The sequence below is a fragment of the Scatophagus argus genome, chromosome 1 (genome assembly GCF_020382885.2).
Source record: "Scatophagus argus isolate fScaArg1 chromosome 1, fScaArg1.pri, whole genome shotgun sequence".
NCBI classification, from domain to species: domain Eukaryota; kingdom Metazoa; phylum Chordata; class Actinopteri; family Scatophagidae; genus Scatophagus; species Scatophagus argus.
The window spans coordinates 8275866-8298173 of NC_058493.1; the positions used below are offsets into that span (position 1 = coordinate 8275866).

The 22308-nt window shown below is 39.9% G+C and overlaps 2 protein-coding genes across 8 annotated transcripts in view; both read right to left on the reverse strand.

Moving 5' to 3' along the window:
• Positions 1 to 5958: 5958 nt before the first annotated feature.
• LOC124073536 (retinoblastoma-like protein 2) lies at positions 5959 to 15229 on the reverse strand. The gene is made up of 14 exons (XM_046415861.1): positions 14973 to 15229; positions 11629 to 11751; positions 11261 to 11364; positions 10772 to 10875; positions 10417 to 10554; positions 9916 to 10080; positions 9699 to 9750; positions 9482 to 9591; positions 9035 to 9214; positions 8481 to 8552; positions 8193 to 8253; positions 7303 to 7463; positions 7048 to 7212; positions 5959 to 6899 (listed from the first exon to the last, which is right to left on the reverse strand). Exons 2-14 carry the CDS (start codon positions 11700 to 11702, stop codon positions 6666 to 6668), a joined length of 1620 nt encoding a protein of 539 aa, XP_046271817.1. The 5' UTR covers positions 11703 to 11751; positions 14973 to 15229; the 3' UTR covers positions 5959 to 6665.
• Positions 15230 to 15878: 649 nt separating this feature from the next.
• chd9 (chromodomain helicase DNA binding protein 9) overlaps positions 15879 to 22308 on the reverse strand; it is a 74624-nt gene continuing 68194 nt past the window's right edge. For all 7 annotated transcript variants that reach the window (XM_046416229.1, XM_046416143.1, XM_046415986.1 and 4 more), the window contains 3 exons: positions 21872 to 22021; positions 21511 to 21615; positions 15879 to 19940 (listed from right to left, as the gene is read on the reverse strand). In XM_046416229.1, coding sequence (XP_046272185.1) covers positions 18957 to 19940; positions 21511 to 21615; positions 21872 to 22021 — 1239 coding nt within the window. In that variant the 3' untranslated portion in view covers positions 15879 to 18956. The remainder of the gene's footprint in view (positions 19941 to 21510; positions 21616 to 21871; positions 22022 to 22308) is intronic.

Here is a 22308-nt window from a genome sequence, read left to right on the forward strand (position 1 = left end):
AGTCCTGATTAGCTCACACAGCTAACATGATGATCCAGGTTATTTGGTTATTAGCGTTATATGCACACTTCATCAACTGTTACTTGTCTATCTGATTTGAGCTTTTTTGGTTTATAAATCAGCTTCCCAAGTATTTGTTTTTGGTGGTTCAAATCATGACCAAGACTGGAGTGTATTATGACCAACATGAGACAAAGTCTTTTAGGGGTTCAGTCCAACTCAAGACACAGAACCAAGACAGAGTGCGATCGAGTCAAGATCAAGACTAGACCAACTATGTAAGGCCCACATTAGAACACAAATGTGTGGGTCAGCACAATGCATACACAACACAGACATTTTGGCAATCAAGTTTTTGAAATAGTTACTTAAAACTCCCATTCAGCTGTTAATAAAAGGCAGTGATGTAGGCTACAGATTTGAAATAAGGTGCTGTGCTTTACCATACAAAGCAGCAGTACATAAATTATTAAACAAAGTGCAGGTGCATTGCTGTCTTCACTCTCTGCTGTCACATATGTAGTCCTCTCACCCAAGTGAAGCAGCGGTGACACTGCATATATTGTTAGTGCTTATGTCAGAGTTTCACATCCAATCACAAACATTATATTAACAAATAAATCAGACACACTCAGGGACTTTAGTTATATCCCTGCAGTTGTTGTCTTGTTCGATCTTTCAATTAAATCCCAAGTCCTTTTGTCTGAGACAGACACAATACTGAGTGAAAATGTGATCGATTCCAAGATGAGAGCTTCATAAAGTGATCTCGAGACCAAGAACAGTCTAGTGTACTGCCAAATCTGAAAGAACTCTCTTAATGTAGCATGTAACTTTAGTAATAAGCATATAATTGAATTTACACAATTTGGACATTTCTAATAGTAAAATGAACAGCTGATCCTGGTACTGTGTGGGTGGAAAACTGATCAAAACAGCACCATTACTTTAATAAAGGTTGATATAAAACCGCTATGGAAGAACTCAGGTCTCTGTTGTTTTGTTCTTTTTGTTTTGTTTTTTCCAAGTGCTGGCAGCCCTGAATTCTGTGATATTGTAAAACTGGTCAGATACTGGCATCAGGTGATCCCAGCATCTCATAACGTTTCCCTGTTGCTGACCTGTGGTTTCTATTTTGAAACCTTCAGGATTTCAACCATTCAGCATAATTTATCACTATTTTTCTTAGTGATAAGGACAATACTGGACTCTGTTGAGAATTACTTAGGAATGGCTATTTGTGTTCAATAACTCTGTATGAACCACCACTTCAAAGACATCGGTGTCTCAGTTTTGTGTAAATATATAGCGATTTTCTTTGTTTTATAAAACTTAAAAATAAAGAAACCCATATCCCTGTAAATAACCAGAGCTGTGTTGCTGCACCACAGTGTGACTAGGACAGCCTCTGTAGCCTGCAGTGGTGGTAGGGGTAGATGAGAAGGAGGAGGGGGGTAGGGAGGTTGGAATCAGTGACATTCTTCAAGGCCAGTGTAAGATTAAAGACTGGGGCTGTCGTGCCTCTGATCATATATTCACAAAAGATACCCTGTGAAGAACACATCTTTAAAGAGAGGCTGGTTGAAAATAAGACCACTACTTGTGAATATTTGTGGCAGCCCATTATACATATCATATAAATGGTCCATTACTGAATAAGGAGATTACACCCCAGAGAGTTTTTTTAGTTACCCTTCTCACTTTCTGTTTGCCCTCTTTTTTGGCACAGTCCTGTGAGCAGCTGCCTCCAGTGGCATGAGTTTGTCCTCTGTGATGTTTTATGAGTGCAAACGTCATGGATCTTAAGTTCGGATTTAGCCGGGAGAGCTTTTTTTTTTTTCTACAGAATCACTCCAACATTAAAGTAATGTGGCATTGAGCTCAAAGAGCAATGATTAAAAAAAAAAAAAACTAACAGCCTTGAGCATAATGTGCAACCAGGAGCATTTATGCAGAAATGGAATATGTCAATAGTGCTTCCTTCCACAATATTGCCTATTTCACCAGCGCATAACACTGGCCAGTTGCTTGTGAATATAAATGCGGTGCACACAGTACAGTAAACCGAATAATGATTAATAGAACTTTCATCTTGGGTTTGCTTCACTTGGTGTGGCCTTGGGTCCTTTAATAGTCATGGCACAGTGGAAAAATTTAATAACTTGCTATTCTGCATGTCCTTCAAAAAAATTTTCCATAATGGATTCTTATTGGTATATATATATATAGTGCACCATTAGTCTTGCCCTTTTTCTATCTTTCCAGCGAGTTTCTCAAAAAAAAAGAAGATCACAGGATTACAGCCCCTGGAAAGGGACAGCAAGCTGCTGAGAAGCCGTAATATAATAATCAAGTATCTCAGGTTGCTCTTAATTCAATTGTCTCTCTTAACATTTCCCAGCTATGTCAATCAATGTGCCTGCTTTGTCCTTAAAGCAACAGAGGAGTTATCCATTCTGGCACCATTAAAACATCAATGTCTCATTCCTGCTAAATGGCAGTGGAAAGATAATTGGCATGTGTGCATGCATATTAATTAACTGATAATGAGACGATAAGGCCCCCTCTCTATCTGCACATGTGGAGCCACTAATCAATTGGCAGTGAAATGGGCTAAAAATGTGCTCCTTTTATCCCACTACTGAAATTAAAAACCTATTTAGTACCACGTTTTCCAACAAAGTGCTTTTCATTTATCTTCTCCAGCACATTATTCAATCATGCTTTCCATTTGTATAATGGTAATATTTTCATGTAATTTCCCACTGCATCTGAGATGGGTATTTTTGATATGGCTTTGTGAAATGGCTATTCCATTTCAGCTCCATTCACTAGCTGGTTATAAACTTACAACCTATATTTCAGATTAAATGTCTTCAGCAAATGGAGCCAGCCTCAGATGTCTCTTAGCAACGTGGAAAGATCACTTCTGCTCCCTGGTGGCGGCAGAGCAAACTACTTCAACTTTTGTCCACGCCCCCTGGTGGCAAGCACCAGGAACTGCTTGAACATCTTTGTAACCCAACTCTTGGCAGCATCTCGTTATTTGCTGTATAAAGGACTCGCTGTCTCTGACTGTTCAAATGAACAGCAGTAACAGGCCTGTGATATGCAGAGCATGCTCTACTTGGAGAGCTGCAAGGTATCAGCTAAAACATAAGCTGACTATCTTAAAGGGTTGCTGCTGTAGCCTGCAGCAGAATTGGAAGCGTTTGAAAGAGTGTGTTGCAACTATCAGCCCTGACCAGAGGTGTGTGAAGGCTTCAGAGGAGGAGGTTAGGAGAATGAACATATAACGGCTGTGAAAACAAAGGCAATGCAAAGCATGCCGCAGGGAGGGCTGTACAAAGATCTAAACATATGCTGAAAAAAATATAAGGAAAAACAGGTACACAACAACACAACGCAGTGTTTGAACCAGTGTATTTATCAAAATAGTTTCTAGAATATGAACAGAAGAGATGGATTTCTTCACAAGCATGAGTGTGTGTGTGTGTGTGTGTGTGTGTGTGTGTGTGGCTGGCACAGATGACACAGAGGTTGATGGACAGTAGTGCAGCGTTGCCTCCTCCTGCTGACAGGCCCTCCTTCACCCCAGACAGGCCAATCTGTACACACAGTGACACAGACACACAGAGCCCATCTCAGTCACCACACAGCCCATTTGTCATGTCAAATAGCCTTAGAGAGACATGGCGGGCAAGTTATAGAGGTGATTGTATCAAAGTGACCCCAATGCTACGGTCATAAATTGCTTGTTTTTATGGTGAGGCACTGCATCCTTTTTCCATTGATAGAATTGAAAACAATGAAAGGATAGCTTACAAATAAATTAAAAAATAAAAAAAATCACGTAGATTGTGAATATTAATTAAGTAATGTTCCTTAATTAATAATATAAGAAGGATACATCATTTTCAGGTAATATGTCATATTTCTTACTTTGAGAAGAGTTTAGGATGAGGTGTAAAGACAGCTCTCAGCTGGAACTCGCAGTTTTTTCATCCTTGTTTTTATCTGCTGGTCCACTGGTTTCCTCTGAGGATGCATCCTTGGTGGAAGTGGCTGTCTTTGGCCTCTCCTCCTCCGGCTTTTCAGAAGGGTCCACCACTGGGGAACCCCGGCTTGAGTTGCAACCCATGATTTGGCAAAATCTAAGAGCCTGTTCAGCTGATGGGAGTACAGTGGCGTATAGTGTTAAAACACTGTTCCTAACCTTAAAACCTGTGTAAGTGTTGTGGACTCAGGTGCCTTTGTTCTCCATGGCAACCTTAAAACTTCCTGTTGAGTCTGGGCACCTGACTGTGTGTTGGTTTCATTTTACAAACCTTTGTCTGCTGGCTATACTGCCTGTGGTAATTATCTCCTAAGCAACATTGGTTGAGATTTAACTCAAAACCCAAAACATGGTTACTGATAAACACTCAGGGTGATTGCGTGTCAGTCACAGGGCAGCCATGGTTACCAGATTGGTGGGAGTTTCTGCTTTCACTCAGTCAGAGAAATTTATGAATTGTATTTATTATCAGTCAGCTAAAGTCAGAGCAGGTCCACTGGGTCTTAGGATACATAAAGGAAAAATAAACTGCAGATCATTAGTTTGGTAGCACTTAGCTTTGTATGAAAATGGAGTATGAGACTAAAAAATGAAATGAATATTTAATCATAAAATCACAGTCTATGTTATAAATTATGTTAGTGAGTCCCTTGCTGTTTGCTAGTATCGCTCTGCCAAGTAAAAACAGGTTTCCTGGACACAGCTCATTAGCTTTATAAAAAAGGGAGCACAGCAAACTGAAGCTACGATGCTGAGGGTAAACCAGCTTTCTCAGAACTGAGGACAGAAAATATCTACAGTATAAAAGAGAAATTCAGCAGCAGCAGCCTCTGTCTTTGATAAGTGTCTGCAATCATTTCACCATACAATAAAGAGAATGATTTAATGATCAAGAACGTTATGGAGACACAGATACGTTTATGTTTATTGTTAATGTGTAAGTAAACTCTGTGTAAGTATCAGAGTTTATAGCAACACAAGACAGTTCAGAAAAAGTCTGTAGAAGCCCATTTCTGTCAATGTGTAAGTCAGTATAATAAGAGACTTTCTCAAAATAATGACTTAATATGTCAAAAAAAAAGAGAGATAAACCTTCTCAGTATTTTGACTTAGGCCAACTGTCACAAAGTTGCATGCACTAGCTTCTGTCATTGTTATTGGGAAGAAAATGTGGGAAATAGAGCAAGCTATTTGTAGATAATGTTGTGGTCTTGACAACTTAAATGTTAACCTCATGAAGGTATCCTGCCTCGTGCTGTTCTGGTGGCAATGACAGAAAGTTGTTGTGGCTTTGTAATGGAAGGCCTAAGTCAAAATACAAAGGAAGTTTCTCATTATTCTGAGATATTCTAAGATAAGACTAAGATATTAACCTATTGTTTCAATAAAATTCCACATCATAATGGCTTACATGATTTTTTTTTCATCACACTGGTAGAATTGGGCTTCCATAAAACCCAGAATCTTTGAAATATTTGTGAACACAAGATGTCTCCTACTTCTCTGAAAAGTGATTTCTCAGTCTCCATATCATATATCATATACATATAGTTTCCATATCATATTTGTGCAAGTTGAATACTGGACCATGATTGCCTTCCAAACTAGTGGTGATGTCACAAAATCTCGCTCCTAAGCACTCATCTTTAACTCCAACTTAATGTAGAGAAACCTCGTCAGCGGAAACACATTTCTGAGTGGACGGGGACTTTAATAAAATTCATGATATTAAGATTGCAAGCTGTAATAGCAAGATCAGATGATGGGATGTAAAATATTATTTGTCAAACAGATTTTTTTCAATTTCTCTGATCTGTCAACTTTTTTAAGTACCACTCAGTTTCATTCTGCTGTGACTTCAGCAATTTCCTTTCATTCCTGTAAAGAAGTAAAGAATCACGTTTCACTGTTTTCAAAAAATTCAGCTTTATTTATTATTATCATTATTTATTTAAAGCTTTTAAGAAGCTTAGAACGTATCATTACATTGTAAAAAAGAAAAGAAAACATTAAAAACTGCTTTAGAGTGGCTTGCAATGAACACTTCATGTCACCCCTTGCTTAATCAGAGTCTAGTCAACTACAATCAAGTATTCATGAAGGCCATAGACACTAGTGAAGCTTGACATGTGCTTGTCCCCATGAGTACTGTAAGGGGAAGACAAGCCTGTCCTCCTGTTTTAACAGCAGGTCAGTTGATATAGCAACATCCTTACTCAGTCTAATCTTTATTCATCCAAGGAAAGTCAGCTGAGCACTTTCAAGACATGTCCTACTTCAAATTCATACAGCATCATACACTTCCACCAGGGAACTGCCAAGGACGGAGACAAATCTTCTACCAATGGCCACTGAGCTGAGGGTCGAGTGCCTCATTCAAGGATAGCAGATGTCAGAAACAGTGCAGAACAAAAGAGCAAAAATGCATAATTTTAGCTTAGATTGCAGATAATACTGAGTCAGTCAAAGGATTTGGCCCAATGGAATTTTTATGCCATACCTGTAAAGGAAGTAAAAGCTGTTCTGTGCTTTGTCCTCTAACAACCTGACATTGTTGTCAAAGTCTCAGAAGCAGGTGTAGAGCGAGGCGACATGCGTCCTCTTTGCTCTAGTGCAGGTTAAGCTTTATAGTTGGAGATGGCTGGTCGTGGCCCCTTCCTGTTGCACGATCATTCACCACATTCCTTAGTCGCCTCTGCAAGGCTGACTCATCATCCAAATGAAGTTTCTTTGCTGAAGGACCATCTTCTCCATCCTCCTCTTCTTCATCCAGTGACATTGCACAGCACCGCCTGTTGGGTGATCTGCCCGTCTTGATCATGTTATTGATCTCACGCAGACGCTGTTGGAAACAAGAGGGATAGTTCTATCAGTATTTCAGCTATACTAAAAGTGTCGACTGAGTACATAATGAAAATGCAGTGTCTTCAGTCTACACAAAGTAAATCACATAATTTCAAGATGACAGTCTGAATGTGATGTCCACAGACCTCTGGAGGGCTCGAGTTGAAGAAGTAGCAGAGACCACTCGTGTGAGGGGAAGTGGTTTCTGCGTTGTATGGAGAAATGTAAATGGAAGGGGAGCTGGACAGCCTGAATCTCCGCGGAGAAGATTTCCACTGTCGGGGGTATGGAGACAAAGGAGGAGTGTCTCCCTACACGGCATAAGTAAGAAAACACTTTGAGAGATGAAGTGATACAGCATGTTACAACATATAGAATCAAATGGTATCATAGCTTCTTACTTGAGGGGTGGGGGCAAACTGCTCTGCAAAGTGCTGCATCTTTGTTGTGTAGACCTGGTTGTAAAAGTGAATGAGATTGCCCCTCTTCTCCTGCCAAGGTCCTGGATAATGTGTTGATGGTGTGCTGGGGGTCAGGATACCATCACTGTGGTCTCCATTATCTGCAATCAACAATGTAATAAATGGACATTTCTCATTGTGCAAGTAAACTCCACTTGCATTACTGATACAATGCAGGTAATATATTGTAAGTTGTTGTGGTATCTTGATACAAGCATTACCATGTATAATGTATCTCTCCAGCCCCATACAGTAACACCTGACTTTTGGCTGACCCTAGCTCTGCTACCTAAAGGGGTTCAGTTAAAGGGAACATGTCGGTGTTTGGGCCAGATGGCAGCTTAAAATAAATATATAGCCTGGGTTCCAAGAACCTCTTTAAGCTGATGCAGATGACACTCGCATACTGCTGAGTACAGCTGTAGAAGTCTAGAGTTTGTATGAGTTTATTCAGTCACCTTGTCTTTCTGTGCAGTGAAATAGGAAGCGTTTCATTTGAGCTATGTAACTCCAACAGAAAAGTCAAAGCTTGTCTAATCTATTATTATTTTGCATTAAGGAACTTTTAAGCAAAATAATATATTAAAAATATTAAGTAAAACTCCTCCAGTGACTAAAAGGATAAACAAATGTTTATGTATGACTATGAAAGGAATCACTGAATAAAATAATATAGTGTATGTGTATGTATGTTTACTGTGTTGATACAGTGTATACCACACAGACTTTTTTGTGGGTAATGACAGAAAGTCCTTATTCCTGCTATTACTCCTGCATGCAGATGAGTCATGTGTATTTTTACATATTTATTTTACTGAGGGCTTCCTTACTGTTGTCTCCAGTCACAGACCCGTCTCCTTCCCCTACAGAAATCAGCACATTTTTGCAGACCTGAGAAAAGAAAATGTTTGTGTTCATAAATACAAAATTAATATCGCTATAACACACACACTCACACACACACACAAAAACTAAAATATACATTAAATATGTTGATCACACTCAAATAATGAACACTCAGTGTTCACGTCCAGTAGCATCTAAAATCACATCTTCTACATGAATTCTCTTAGCAGGTTAGCGTAGCTGGTGGCAGGAATAATCTAAAGAAAACTTACACTTTTGCTGGCAAGTGGCTGAGACTTGTAGCACGTCATTATGCGTTTGAAAGGCATCTCCACATTGGTAATCTGTAAAAGTAATGCAAATTCTGTGTTATTTACTTATTCTGTGTTGCTCTGAGACTACACTAAGACCATGTCCTTTAATATCTACAAATGAAATACATTTGTTCCAAAATTGTTTGACCCCTTCACTGACCAGAATCAAGCACTTTGTAAGAGGTACTGATGTCAAAGTAGAATTAATGAAAATGAATGTAATTTGTGATTTGCAGAACTTCATATTCTTAACTGTAACTATAAATAAGTCTGCACCATTACTGCATCATCAACTGAGAATGCAGAGTAATTGTAATACAAAGGAGTTTATAAGTGTGACATTAAATACATCATGTCTGAATTTGTGCAGGTGGCACTGATTGTTTGAGGACAGAACACCACAATAGTCAGACAAATCTAACACATGACTTCCCTGCATGCTTATCACATCATGACATGAATAAACAACCATTTAATGTACCGAGAGCGCTCTCAGTTTTATCCAAACCTACCCTAGCCATGATGTAGATGGCACACATGAGCGGCTGGTCCAGGTGACGGTCTACCATGAGGTCAGTGCAGCAGTGGACCAGAGAGTACTCAAAACAGGTCCAGATCTTAAACCTCAGCTCATCAGAAATGCCCAGAGTGGAACACAGCTCCCTCAGACGTCTGCCCATTAAGCTGTAAACCTGAGGCGAAGAGAAAACGTCACCGTGGTAAGTGCAGCATCTCTAAATTTTACCAAAAACCTCCCCAGAGAGATGATTATGTGATATTCCATGAATTACACAATCATGGGAAAAGTGGGAAAAAAAATCAGTTTGAGACATAATGTGTCTATAAATAATATCCTCTATCTAAACAAAATGGTGAGTGAGATGAAAGCTGTTATTTGGAGCCATAGATTAGCCATTTTACACAATAGAACAATGTTGTGGTGTGGTTGACTGACTTACCTTGCGAGCAAACAGATGGAGGGAGTTACTTTTCTGAGGCCTGTTTGCTGTGGATGGTGGCTGCTGTGGATCAGTGCTCCTGGACACCTCAGCTCCCAAACTGACATCCACTGGCAAAACCATAAGTCACCAGTCAAACCATAATAAGAATATCTTTGTAATGCAAAGCACTCCCAATAATGTAATCAAAAGGAGTTTTAATGCTCTGTATTTATACCTCCAGGCACGTCTGTTCTGTTCGGATCTTCAAGTTGTGTAGGAGGCATCACCTGCGTATGACACAAAGCCCTCCTTAAAGCCTCATTTGCGCAAATAAATACTGTCATGCTTTTAATGTTTTGATAAAGATCCATTGAAAGAAACATTTTAATCATATTTTTTATTTCAGACACTGTCACCATTGGAAGAAACTCAAGCATTAAATTTTAGACAACCTGTTGGCACATAGGCAGATGGCCCTCGTTGGCTCGGATTTCTTCCCACAGCGGTGAGTCGCTGGTCCAAGCCAAACTCTCTAGGACTTTCTCTTCCACTTGGGCGAGGTGTCTGAACACAGTGCGAGACAGGCCCTCTACAGCCCGCAACACCAGCTCAATTACCTGTCAGACAAAACAGAGGACAAAAGTATCCTCAAAGTTAGAGGTCAAAGAGGTGTTGCTCTTAGTTCAAATCTCAGACCAAAAACTACTGTTAAGGTTCTGATGAGGCAGGAATGTTGCTGTATTTTGCTATATTTGTCCTATAATATTATTCCCACAAGTGTTTTAACCTTCTCCATCCCCCTGTGCTCTACAAAAAGATAAAAGTTGACTGTTACAGAAAAGTTAAGAGAATATTTTTTTATTTATTTTTTGGAAATTATTTAGAACTCACTCACTTACACACCTTACAGAAAGCTGACATAGAATTGATTGCTCACAAGTTTGGAAACACACCCTCCAGAAGTGGTATGGTGCCAGCCTGAAGATCTGAAGTACCAGAGGGAAGTCACATGGGAGACGGTTTGAGAATATGGTAATCTCCAGACAACAGGCAATCAGACAGCGCTGGAAAAGATCATTCTCAAAGATGATCTGTGAGAAACACATGAATAAAACGGTACGGGCTCTTTAATTGAAAAATAAAATGCAAAAAAGTTGAACAGAACTCAAAGCTTAAGAGAGACACAAACATTTAGTGTAACAAGTCTTGTATGACTCATTGACTGTTCACATAGCGCCCCTAGTGAGCAGATAAGGTGTTTGTCAGACAGCATTTCCAGTTGTGACCACGGGAGGGCAGTACACTCACTGAGATGTCAATGGCGCCCAGTCTGTTCCTCTCTCCACTGGCATGGTTCTCCAGGATCCTGTAATACCAGATCCCAGCTTCATAGCAGCACTTTGTTGCCAACTCTGTGAACAATATCACATGGATTATATGTGATGTGTCAACAACAAGGGCTGTACTGCAGAATATAATACCTGCCATTAAAAAAGCCATCTACCTAATCATGGAGAGATTAATAATGTAGGTAAGCAGATGGTGCTTCCCTGCTGTGCTCAAAGAGGCGTTGCTGCTTCTCTTAACACCAGTAATATTAAAAATGTGGTCTGTTGTGTCTCTAAAGTCTCTAAAATAAAATTATTGGTTACAAGCCAGTAAACCACTAACCAGTAACCATCTCTCCTCAAGAAATATTAAAGATAAGATGGCAGTCCTTACCATACGCTCATCACCAACATTAAAGTTACATCCCCTCAATCCATTAATTGAGAATCATCAAATATGTTAGTGTACCAGTGATCTCATTGCTTGCATTGTCCCTGTGGTATTGTAGAAATGTGTGCAGCATACATCTCAGTCTGGCTAGAATCGACTCGGTCGGATCTCTGGAGCAGGCCCTAGATCAGATCAATCGTAGTAGTTAATACAGTAAATAAATTAGTTGATGGTTGGAAAACATTTGAGAAGCAAAAGTACAAGGTTGCTCAGTACAAGACGTTCAAACTCTGTTAAACAATCAGCTCCTTTGTCTCACTACAGTGTAGTTTATACACAGTATCAGTATCAGTGTCTCTGTTAAGACTGCTGTATAGGCTACTAGCATTTCCTGCCCTAACAAAATGGCTTCTGTATGAGTAATACTGCAATACTGTAGAGCAAACCTGAACATAGCGATCAGACAGTCACTGGGGCCAAACCTCAGCTTTCCCAGGTTACCCTGAGGCTCAGTTGCCATGGTGACATCCACACTCACATCAGATGAGAGTCAAAACAGGAATGGGCACCTGAGCAAGAACATTAGAAACATTGAGACATTTAGGGAACATGAAACCATGCAGTGCAGTACAACCAGTGACCTAATTAAGTCAGGCAACCATTAAATAAATGCAATCCATAAAAACTGTACATAGTTTTCATCGCTTTTTAAAAAAAAATATTTTCATGAATCTCGTCTTGATATCAGTCATATAAGTAAAGAAACAGTTCACTCCACAAACTGTCTTGCACTAAAACCACAGACATGGGCGGGGTGTGACTTTAGTGTCACCTATATTCTGAATGAACTTACAAGAATAGTTTGGTACTGATATAACAATATACAATTATTTGCTTAGATACCACTCGGTAGTTACTGCTCTCACAGAAAAGCAATCACATGTCAGAGATGGTTAGCTTAGCTTAGCTTAAAGTCTGGCTATTTCCTAAGGTAAAAATAAATAAATAAATGAATAAATAAACAAAAACAACAACAACAAAAAAACTGCCTATGAGCACTAAATATCACAAATCTGCATGCTGTATCAAGTTTGTTTAATATAAACACAACATGCCATGTAGCGTAGCTTGTGAGTGGATTTTTAAAGCTCGGACAGAGTTAGGCTAACTGTTTCCTCCTGCTTCCAGTTAGTGTGCTAAGCTAAGCTAATCCCCTGCTGGGTCTGGCTTCATATTTAGCATACAGATATGACAGTAGTATTAATCTTCTCATGTAACTCGAGGAAAGGCAATGAATAAGGAATTAAATTACAATCTACTTCTTTAAACTTAGAGATTTTAAATCATGCTCCAAAGCTAAATTGTAACGCTGTAGTGATGGTGCTTGCTGTGTTGGTATCCTCAGTGCCTCTTTGCTGTTAATTTACCACCAATTTTTTAATCTCTTCTTCTTGATCTCAACAGGCAGTTCTGATGAGTCACGTGTTGTAATCATCTCAGACAGGAAAACTGTTGTAACGAGAATTTTTTTAGATGCCACAGCAGACTCATGTCTGTAAGCAACGAATAAAATAATGAAACCAATAACAGTCTTTTTAAGAAGTTTTCATTGTTGTGAATTGTGTCAGGTGATGAGGCCATGGAGGCCATGTGTTATCTCCATCACTTCAATTTACTTTCCACTGTTGTCGGCCTACTGGTACTTTTACTCTGCATCCTCCTTTTTACCTCAGCCATTTCAGTTTATCTGCAGAAGCTATGTTAGTTCCCCTCCAGGTCTAGTCTGAATGGTAACTGTTCCTCTAATCACTCCCACATGTGCTGTTGCTCATTCTGGGCTATGTCCTCACATAGTCTGACAGACCTCAGTCTACACTGATATATGTGTGTGTGTGCGTGCATGTGAGATACAAACCACGAGCTGAGAGACTGTAAGGAAGCCAGGAGAGGTTGTCTGGCACAGAATGAGGATAATGATGTGATTTTGTTCCTTCATCAGAAGAGCATCTTTACGTATGCACAGGCTGGGCACCATGTGTGCATGACATTTGTGTCAATAAATCAAACTCAACAACCACCTCCTTAATATTTCTTACTCACAAAGTCATTTTGAGATCCACTTGATCAGGTTTAGTTTTAAAATAAGTTTGCAAGTTTGTTTCAATCTGAAACAGTCTCTCCCAATGATGACACACTGTATACTCCGTCACATTCAAAACTCTCAGTAGCATAATGAGATCAATCAGGGATCAATATCATTCGATGCCCAGGCACGAATGTTTGTTTACTCTTGCTTCATTCATTTATCTGGACACATTTCCAAGATGAGGTCGCTTTTATCTAGTGATGATCTAAATTAAGTTGCGGTAATTCTTCACCACCACTATAGCTCATCTGAGGTCAAGGGGGGGTCAAGGGAATCCAAGTAAGACAGGGAAATATTTATTTTCACTATAATTCCATCTGTAAGGAACACAGCCATAGGATGTGTGACTGCTCTGGTCATTATTTTCATACATTTTGTGCAATAAAACATCAAAAAGCAAAATTGTTATCAGATGAGGACAGCATCTTTTTAAAATTGGGGTCTGTGCTCTAATTTGTGTTGGTTCAGAGGTCCTTGGTATGAAAAGAATTGGGAACCACTGAACTAAGACACTTAAACAAGAATCAGCAGACAGATGCAACATTTGCACATACAGCATATGCTTCTTCACCAAAACATCCCCTTATTCCAACACATTCATCTCAATATGAACAGCTGCTTTTCACTTCAAGGCCTAATCAGCGTCTGGCCTAGCTTCATTTTAATACTCAACAATTCAAATACTGAATTTGGGAGACCAGACAAATAACATTTATGCCAAATTATGTCTTCATCAGTCAAATACTGGTTTTCTGACTCACAGCTGCAGATGTGAGACAAGACATTTCTCTGAAGCAGGGCGACACCTCCAACTTACCATACCTGGAAGCATCAGCATGCACATAGCTCGTAAGAACCATAATCTGTGCCTCTCATTATCTGATTACAAAATGTCCTGAGTCAAGAAATCTTTGTTTATCCTCCTTGTACAACAGATGAGTTAATACGCCATTACAAAGGACCACCAGTACCGTGAGTCACAAAAAACAGGAAACACGGAAAATCAGGCAAAGGTACATTTTGCATACGGACGTATTACATAAGTAATATACTGGACCCAAACATACACAAAAATTGTCCACATTTAGTTTTTAACGGGACGTGACTCAAAGGTGTTGCTCTCATTCATGCCTTCTTTTTAACCTAAAATGAAATCAAGCTGAATTGTGTGAAAAGACATAATTTTCTATATAATGCCATCCAACACTAACAACATGTTTGTTTGTTGTAAGTATCAGTAATACTGAGCAATAAACAGGAATGAATTTACGCTCTGATCTAGATATGGGTCACACCCATTTCCTGTTTCCTCCTGACTGGCCTTCACTGGCAGACGTTCCATCAAAACAGGCCTTACTTTCACTTTGAGACACGTGCTACACATTTAAATGGCCTTTTAGTTAGGGTATGGTTATCAGTTAAATGTTATTGATCGGTGCACTGAGCCCTAGCTGAAACAGAGCTATTTAAAGGAGTCAGTGATTGACTGTAGAGGGTAGTCTGAGGTGCAGAGCTGGATGACGGCAGTGTTGACATTTAGCTTAAACTTTCAGCTGACTTTTCATGCAGTTTTTTGTCATGTCAACTAAGCAGAACTTTTTAAATTGACATGGGAATCATAAAGTCAAAAACAGGCTTACTTACCGGTGCTGGTCACTCTTGTGAGTGCTTTTTGTTAAGTTCAGGAACCAGATGAAAGCTCTTCTGCTCTTGGAGTACCCCCTGTGTGTGTCTTACAGCCAGCTGGTTGCAGTGGTGAGGTGCACCATGGTACAAAGCAGTCAACCCACCACTCTGCAGACTGAGGAAGTTCAGATCATTGGCCTCTCTGAGCAGCAGGCAAGTCCCAACTTGTCATCTGTATCTGGTTGCTATGATAAGCACTAAACAGTGCTGTTAAAGTGACTTACACAGGTCACTGAGCGCCACCGAGAGGATAAACGGAGCACTTACAGTACAGTGGAAAACCTGTTAACCCTTTGCTTTCACAAAGATGTTCATGAGTTGGACTGTTCATGCACTGATGTCTGGCTGTATTTTTTAGGAAGTTGTGTTGGTTATTTCAGGTTTTATAGACCTTTCTTAAACAATTAATATTCCTTTTTTAAGGGCTACAGTTAAAATTAAAACTAACAAAAGTTTTTGCAGAACTTACAACATTGAATGATGCATTATAATAGCTATATTGAGCACTGAGAGAATCCTGTGGAGCTCCTTTTCACTACAGGTATACTGATGTTATGGTTTTAACCACTGTAAATTGATCTATGACTCTCCATGACAACTTTAAAAATGGAGGCAGAAATTGACTTAATCCAACCCTTAACTATAGCCAATTTATTTTCTGCAACTGTGTAGTTTTATACTAAGACTTTCTGTGCCTTCTCCCACTGACCGACAGTGCCAATGAGAATGCTTTACATGCTAGCGTGTAGCAGGAATTGGAATGGAGCAGTAACAAAGTGCACATATGGGATAGGAAAAGAGTTGCCACAAAGTTCCTAATATCAATGATTTTCAGACAAAGCAAAAGGCAAAAACCACACTTAATTGATAGTCAGAAGAATATGTTTAATAAAAATAATTAAACCTCAATTTCCTCTATAGAACTTCATAGAAAGTAATCCAATAAATTACAAATGACTTTTAAGATGCGTTTCCTGCACTACATAAAGAATTATTTTAACTACACAGACCACAATTTGCAAATATTACAACTTTCCAATGAAAAAAAAGAAGACAAAAACTGACCAGGGTGACAATTGAATATTATCAAGCTTCAGAACCCCCAACCCCCCCCCAAAAAACCCACAAAACTCATGATGTTAGTTTTGTCATCTCAGTGATTACACATAAGAAAACGGAAAGAAAACCTCCCTGTACAGCAGTAGTGTGTTTTGTCATTCCTCTTGCATATCGGGCATGGTTTACTTGTGTCGGTGTTAAAGCGCAGATTCAACACTGCTTCCCTAATAATAGCAGTGCATTGGGAGTCCTCATACAATACGACCTAAAGAAAACAAAATATGAAAAGAGAAGCAAAATGAAAGCAAAAAGTCCAATCCTATGTCCACCATTTTTTTTCCATTTGTGTCCTAAAGAGGCTCAGCAGTCTTCAATCCATCTACCCATCGCTGTGGGGCAACAAAGAGTAAAGCAAAAATTGTTAGATCAATCACTTAGAGCAGAAATAGCAATGGCTGGGTGTTTGCATAAGGGCACTACAAGTTTAAAGAGAGCAGGGGTGCAGATATACAAAATGACAATGGCATGTTTAAGTTCATTGCTCAGACATAGAAAAATACTGTACTGTTAGTAATATTAAAAAATGCATTTGCATTGCAAGCAAAACCCATGTCGAGGTCTATATATATATATGGGAGACACACATATATATATAACAGGCATACAAGAAAACCACTTTAAAGCAACATTATAAATCAGATGTGTCTTCAGCCACTGGTCTGTTCATGGTTTCACCCACTAGAGAACGATGCTACAGCAATACTTAAGAGTTAAACAAACTGAGTTAATTCAGTGGGTTTCTCCAACACAGGAGGAGTGCTATGTCGCCCCCAGTCCAGATGGAAACCTCACTAAGGAAATAATTTTGAAACGTGTGTCTAACAGTCCACTGTGTAACAGCAGTCCTAGAGCAAGCACTGCTGTGCCTAGAGAAAGATACAAAAGGTACTTCGGCTTGACCAGTGTTCCAGTGTTTATGTGTATTGGGGTTACTGCTGAACATGTGCAGAGATGATGAACAAAAATGCACAAACATGGAGACTGAATCTGAGTAGTCTGTCAAATAGAAGGTGAATGAGAGAGTGAGGTACAGGATAAGGGCACTTCTACATCTAGCTGAAGCTCCATTCATCAGCACAACAGAGTCAAGAACAAAGTGAAACACACGCAACCAAGCTGCAAACTCCCAGCAACACAAGCTGCTATTATTTAGCCTTTTCTAAAGCTAGCCTGACTAAAAATGTGTTTGAAAATTTAATACTCAAATACGATGACATTTACTACAATCTTAGCCTGGATTTGAACTATTTTGTGCTTGTACCAAGTGTGATCTGTAAGACTTTGGTAGACAGGTGGTCATGCAACACAGCATCCAAAGGAGTGTAATTTTTTCCATATTTCTAATGAGACATGTTTAAAGATTTAAAACACTGTAATGTGTTTTCAACTAGTCATAATTTACAAGCCCCCCCCACCCCCTTAAGACACAACAGTCAGAAACGGAAAGTTATGTAAGCAGTAGATACACTGGGTGAGATGAGGAGTCCAGCCAAACAAGATAACACAGTGGAAGCTCTCAGTAAAAGTGAGCTCAAACACACACATTCCAGCAGAAAAAAGGACATTAAGTACATGGACAGCAAGAAACCACTCCCATGTACATGTACATGTGCACAGTGAAGCCAATCCATTTAGCACAGTTGAGGTAAAATGCAGTCAAATACGCTGGGGTTGTAGTAATAATATCCATTTCTTCAAGAATCCCGAATCTTCCTCAACACAGAGACAACTAAACTCTGTCAGGACCTCACAGGGTCAAAGGGCAGTTTTTTGGCACACAGTAAAACGTTGTTTTCTGTCCCCACAGCTCAAGGAGTTTATTAGACTCTGACACTGTAGTCAGAATCAACAGATGTGCAAGTGAAAGTATATGCTTACTGTGAGTAGCTAAAGTGCACCTTGGACATTTTGTAACATGTTTGTAAGGTGATGGTGAAAATGAGTTTCAAAAATGAGATTTCATGTGAAAAATGAAACCTCTCAAAAAAGAAATCTCAGCAGACAATAGAATTATGGCCCATTTTGAATGACTTAAGCTTAAGTTTGATGTGTTTGATTGAAAAAATAATACTTGTACAGATTTACCCCAAGTTGAAGCCTTGTTACAGAAGGAGCTTCAGGTAATTCTGCTTCCAATAAGGATGCAAGTGAGTGCAGAAATAAACTCTACAAAATGATTTGAAGGTAAGTGACAGGAAAGTGAGTCTGTGTGAGTTGTGCACTGGGGTGGAAACATGGCGGACAAAGAATCTACAGCTTCAGTGACATTCATTAGCTGCCCAAGTTATTGCTGACATATCCAACGTATGATCTGCAAAGCATAAGTGTCAACAAACCTGTGAAAGTACTGAATATTTACAAGAGAAACCAAAGTTTTTGTCAAGTGTCATTCTCCCAATCCCCAACAATCAAAATATATTAATAGTACAGCTCAACGAGCATGTTGATGTAGTTTCACTTTTTTTAATAAAATTAAATCCTGACATAATTACAATAATGCCTGTTTTTGTTGCAATTGTACATAATTGTGTGGTACAAGTTCACAGAGATCAGAAATCTACTAAAGTCTGACATGCAAAATGTCTCAAAACAAGACTGTACCTTGTGAACAAAAACTGAAATTTTATTTCAGTTGCTTTTAAGTCAGTTTTTACTCTTTTTTTTGTTAGATTTTTGTAGTCTTTATTACACAACATTTTAGTTAGTTCTTATATTTACATGTAAAGAAATCGCAACATAAGTGCTGGAAAATCCATATATGTGAATATATGTATACATTTCTAGGCAATACATAAATAAATTTATAATTATATATTCATTGAATCAGTCCTCATCACTGGAGTCTGAATCATCTGATGAGGAAGAAGAGCTCCCAGACTCCGATGAAGATGACTCGGCTTTCCCCGAACCTTCAGCACCGCTGTTTTCTTTTTGTTCTGCTGACTCTTCTTCTTCTTCTTCTTCGTCCAAAGCCTCTCCTAACTCCTCGTCATCCTCCTCTCCATCCTTCTCTGCCGCTGGCCGCTCTGTCTCCTGTGGCGACGACTGAGAGGCATTCTGAGGAGGAGGGGTGGTGTCACTGTTTGAGCTCTGTGGCTGTGTGGCAGACACAGGAAGGTTAAGGCCTGGAGTGAGAAGCATCCCTGGGTAAAGCATACTGGAGAGTAACAAGGGGTTAAGAGACAGTGGGTGACTGGAGGCTGCAGATGCAGTTGAAGCACTTTGTGGGGCGGTGGCAGAGGAACTGGAGCTGGAAGTGGAGGAAGGAGTCATGTTCGAGCCCTCTGTCCTTTCTCCTTTGGTGTCTGAGGTGTGAGGCGGTGCTTTAGAGGCAGACGGCTCTCCTGATGCACCGCTGGAGGTTCCCGTTGTCTTCTCCTCAGAGCTTCCTGTGCCTTCCTGAGCAGGCTTCCCAAGCAAGCTACTCATGCCAAGCAAGTTTGGTAACCCAGCCATACCAGACAGCATCATGGGAAACATGGCAGCTAAGTTACTTGCTGCCATGTTGCTAGTGTCGGACGGCAGCCCCATCAGGCCTGTGGTGAGCTGCAGGGACTGTAAGCTCTGGAGGTTTTGCTGGAAGGCCTGCAGGCTGGTCAGGTCCATTCCAGAGAGTAGGCCGTTGGCCAGCAGGGGGTTCAGACCCAGGGCAGACGCTGCTGGGTTGGGCGCCGCCGCCGCTGCTGCCGCTGCCGCAGCTGCCGCCTTGGCCAGAGGATTCTTAGGTCGACGTCCACGCCGGCTCACCTCCTCAGGAACGATGGGTCCCGTCAGGATCCTGTCAAACATGCTTTCCGGGAGGTAACCCTGAAAGACATAGGCAGGGTTAGCAATTTTACAGACCGAGCTAAAGATGATTACTAAAACTTGCTAAAACTAATATACTCTAGGACAAGAGTCCTGCAACTAATTCTACATTTTTTTGTTGACACTGTTTAGGCAACATCTCTCTAAAACAGGCTATGACTTTCGTAAGATAAGATAAATCTAGCTTGATACCCAGCGGGGGTCAATAAAGGCAGCAGGACAATGACAGAAATAAGTACAGATAAGTATAGAAAGTAAAAGAAAGAAATAATAGCGCTAATTAAAAGTAAAACACAAAAGTAAACTTACAGTGATGTGGTTACCAGAGTCAACAAGTCAATGTAGAGAGCAAACAACAGTATAATATATGACATGGTTTATTATTATAGTAGATATTCTATATTGTAATAAAATATATATTCTACGTTATAAGAAAGTTGCTTTAATGCAATAAGTCAAAGTAACAGTATAATAGTAGTATTATAATAGTATAATATATGGTATATATAATGATATAGTATGGCATATTAGATGTAGTATAAGGTGAGTAGTACAGCAATATAACAAAACAGATTATATTGTCAAATATAATATGGTAGAGTATGAGAGTACAGTGTACTATATAACAAAATATGTTAACAAATAGGGAGTGTTGTGTGGCCTTACAGGCCGTGGTCTCACTACAGTCTGATGGCAGCAGGTACAAAAGAACACGGTTTTAAACTTGGGTGGGTTGATCCTGTGGCTGAATGAGCTGCCCATCCGCCACAGCTCATCTTGGAAAGGGTGAGAGGGGTTTGCCACAATGGTTTTGATCTTGTTCCCCATCCTAGTACTTGTGGGTACTTATAAGATTCCACCCAGAGCACATCTTCTCCTTAGGTGACAACTGGGACAGGGGAGCCTCCTCTTTCTTTGGCAGTTAACCACCAGCTCTTTGGTCTTGCTGATATTGTGCATCATGGGACTGTACTGCACAATGAGACAACACTCCGCCTCATGGAACAGTTATCAGTCCGTGGTATGGAAACAGTTTTGGAAGGTCTCTTTGGGACCAAACCTTCACAGTCTTTGTGGAGGCTGCCTGTTACTTCACCAGTGGCTTGCAGATGGCGACAAGTTTTATCAGGTTGTTGTCTGATTCTCCAAGCGGAGGGAGAATCAGCCCTCTTTCGCGGTGACATGAAGAGATGCATGATTGTTTTCAATACATGGTTCACACATTGTTTAAAGTTTGTCAAGACAAGCTTAAAACTCCAGCTCCATGCTGGTATTTGAGGAGCTTGATGAGCGTAAGCAACCATGGTACACAGAGTGAAAGTAGGAAAGATAAGAAAAACAAGAAAAACAGCGAGAGAGCTGCTGCATCAACTAGCTGCCAGCTGCTCTTTGCCATCTTGAACATGTAAGAATTTGCTGGTGGGCAGTTAGTTGTGTTATGTCATCAGTATTTACTGGTGTACCTAGTAAACCGGCAACTGACTGTATATAGACATTGTTCAAAACGGCTTTTCTTGTTACAGTTGAAGGTAAAGTTTTGATCTGATTGATGTGTTACTTTGTGACTCACCGACTGTTTGACAACATCAGCCCATTCAGGTGGGACTCCGTATTCGGGATTCTCCTGAAGGAATCGGCACAGATTCTTCAGAGGAGGAGCAAAGGCTCCTCCAACCTGCAGGGCAGGTTAAAGGCAATGTGAACCCAAGTGAACAACAGGCCAAGACACATGTTTCACAAAATATCACTTTCACAACCACCTTTAAAAGGCAGCAGTATCTGATTTTCATTATAGAGGATAATGTCAAAGTTACAGCATACCGTTTTAGAAAGTGAACCTGACCTTTAATGGTATAGTTGGTGGAGATGACTGTGAATTTTGTGGTTAAGGTCATACGCAAACTCAAATACAATACCACACACAAACACACCTTGCGTGCATTTCTCCTGTTGATGATCTGGACCCTTTCCTCTCCTGTCAGGCTGTTCACATCTATCTTGTTTGGGTTCCTGCAGCGGTGCCTCTTCTGCTTGGGACGACCATCCTGGAAGTGGAACTGCATTTGCATCTTATTTACCCCCTGGAAATGAAATGGAAACATTTTCATGTGAAAAGAAAATGTGTACCTGCACTCCCTTTTCTGTACAAAGGAACTGCTACTTGTTACATCTATTACACTGTCAAAATGTGGATGAGCTTACTTGCCAGCGAACATCTGTACACATATCAATCTCTCTAAAGGTACAGTACTCCATAAATATTAATAGCTATTACTGCAGGTTAAACATGCCATATCCATAAACAAATCTTATATTAACCTTTAACTAACTAACTTTCTGTAACACTACAGAAAAGAATGTTTACATA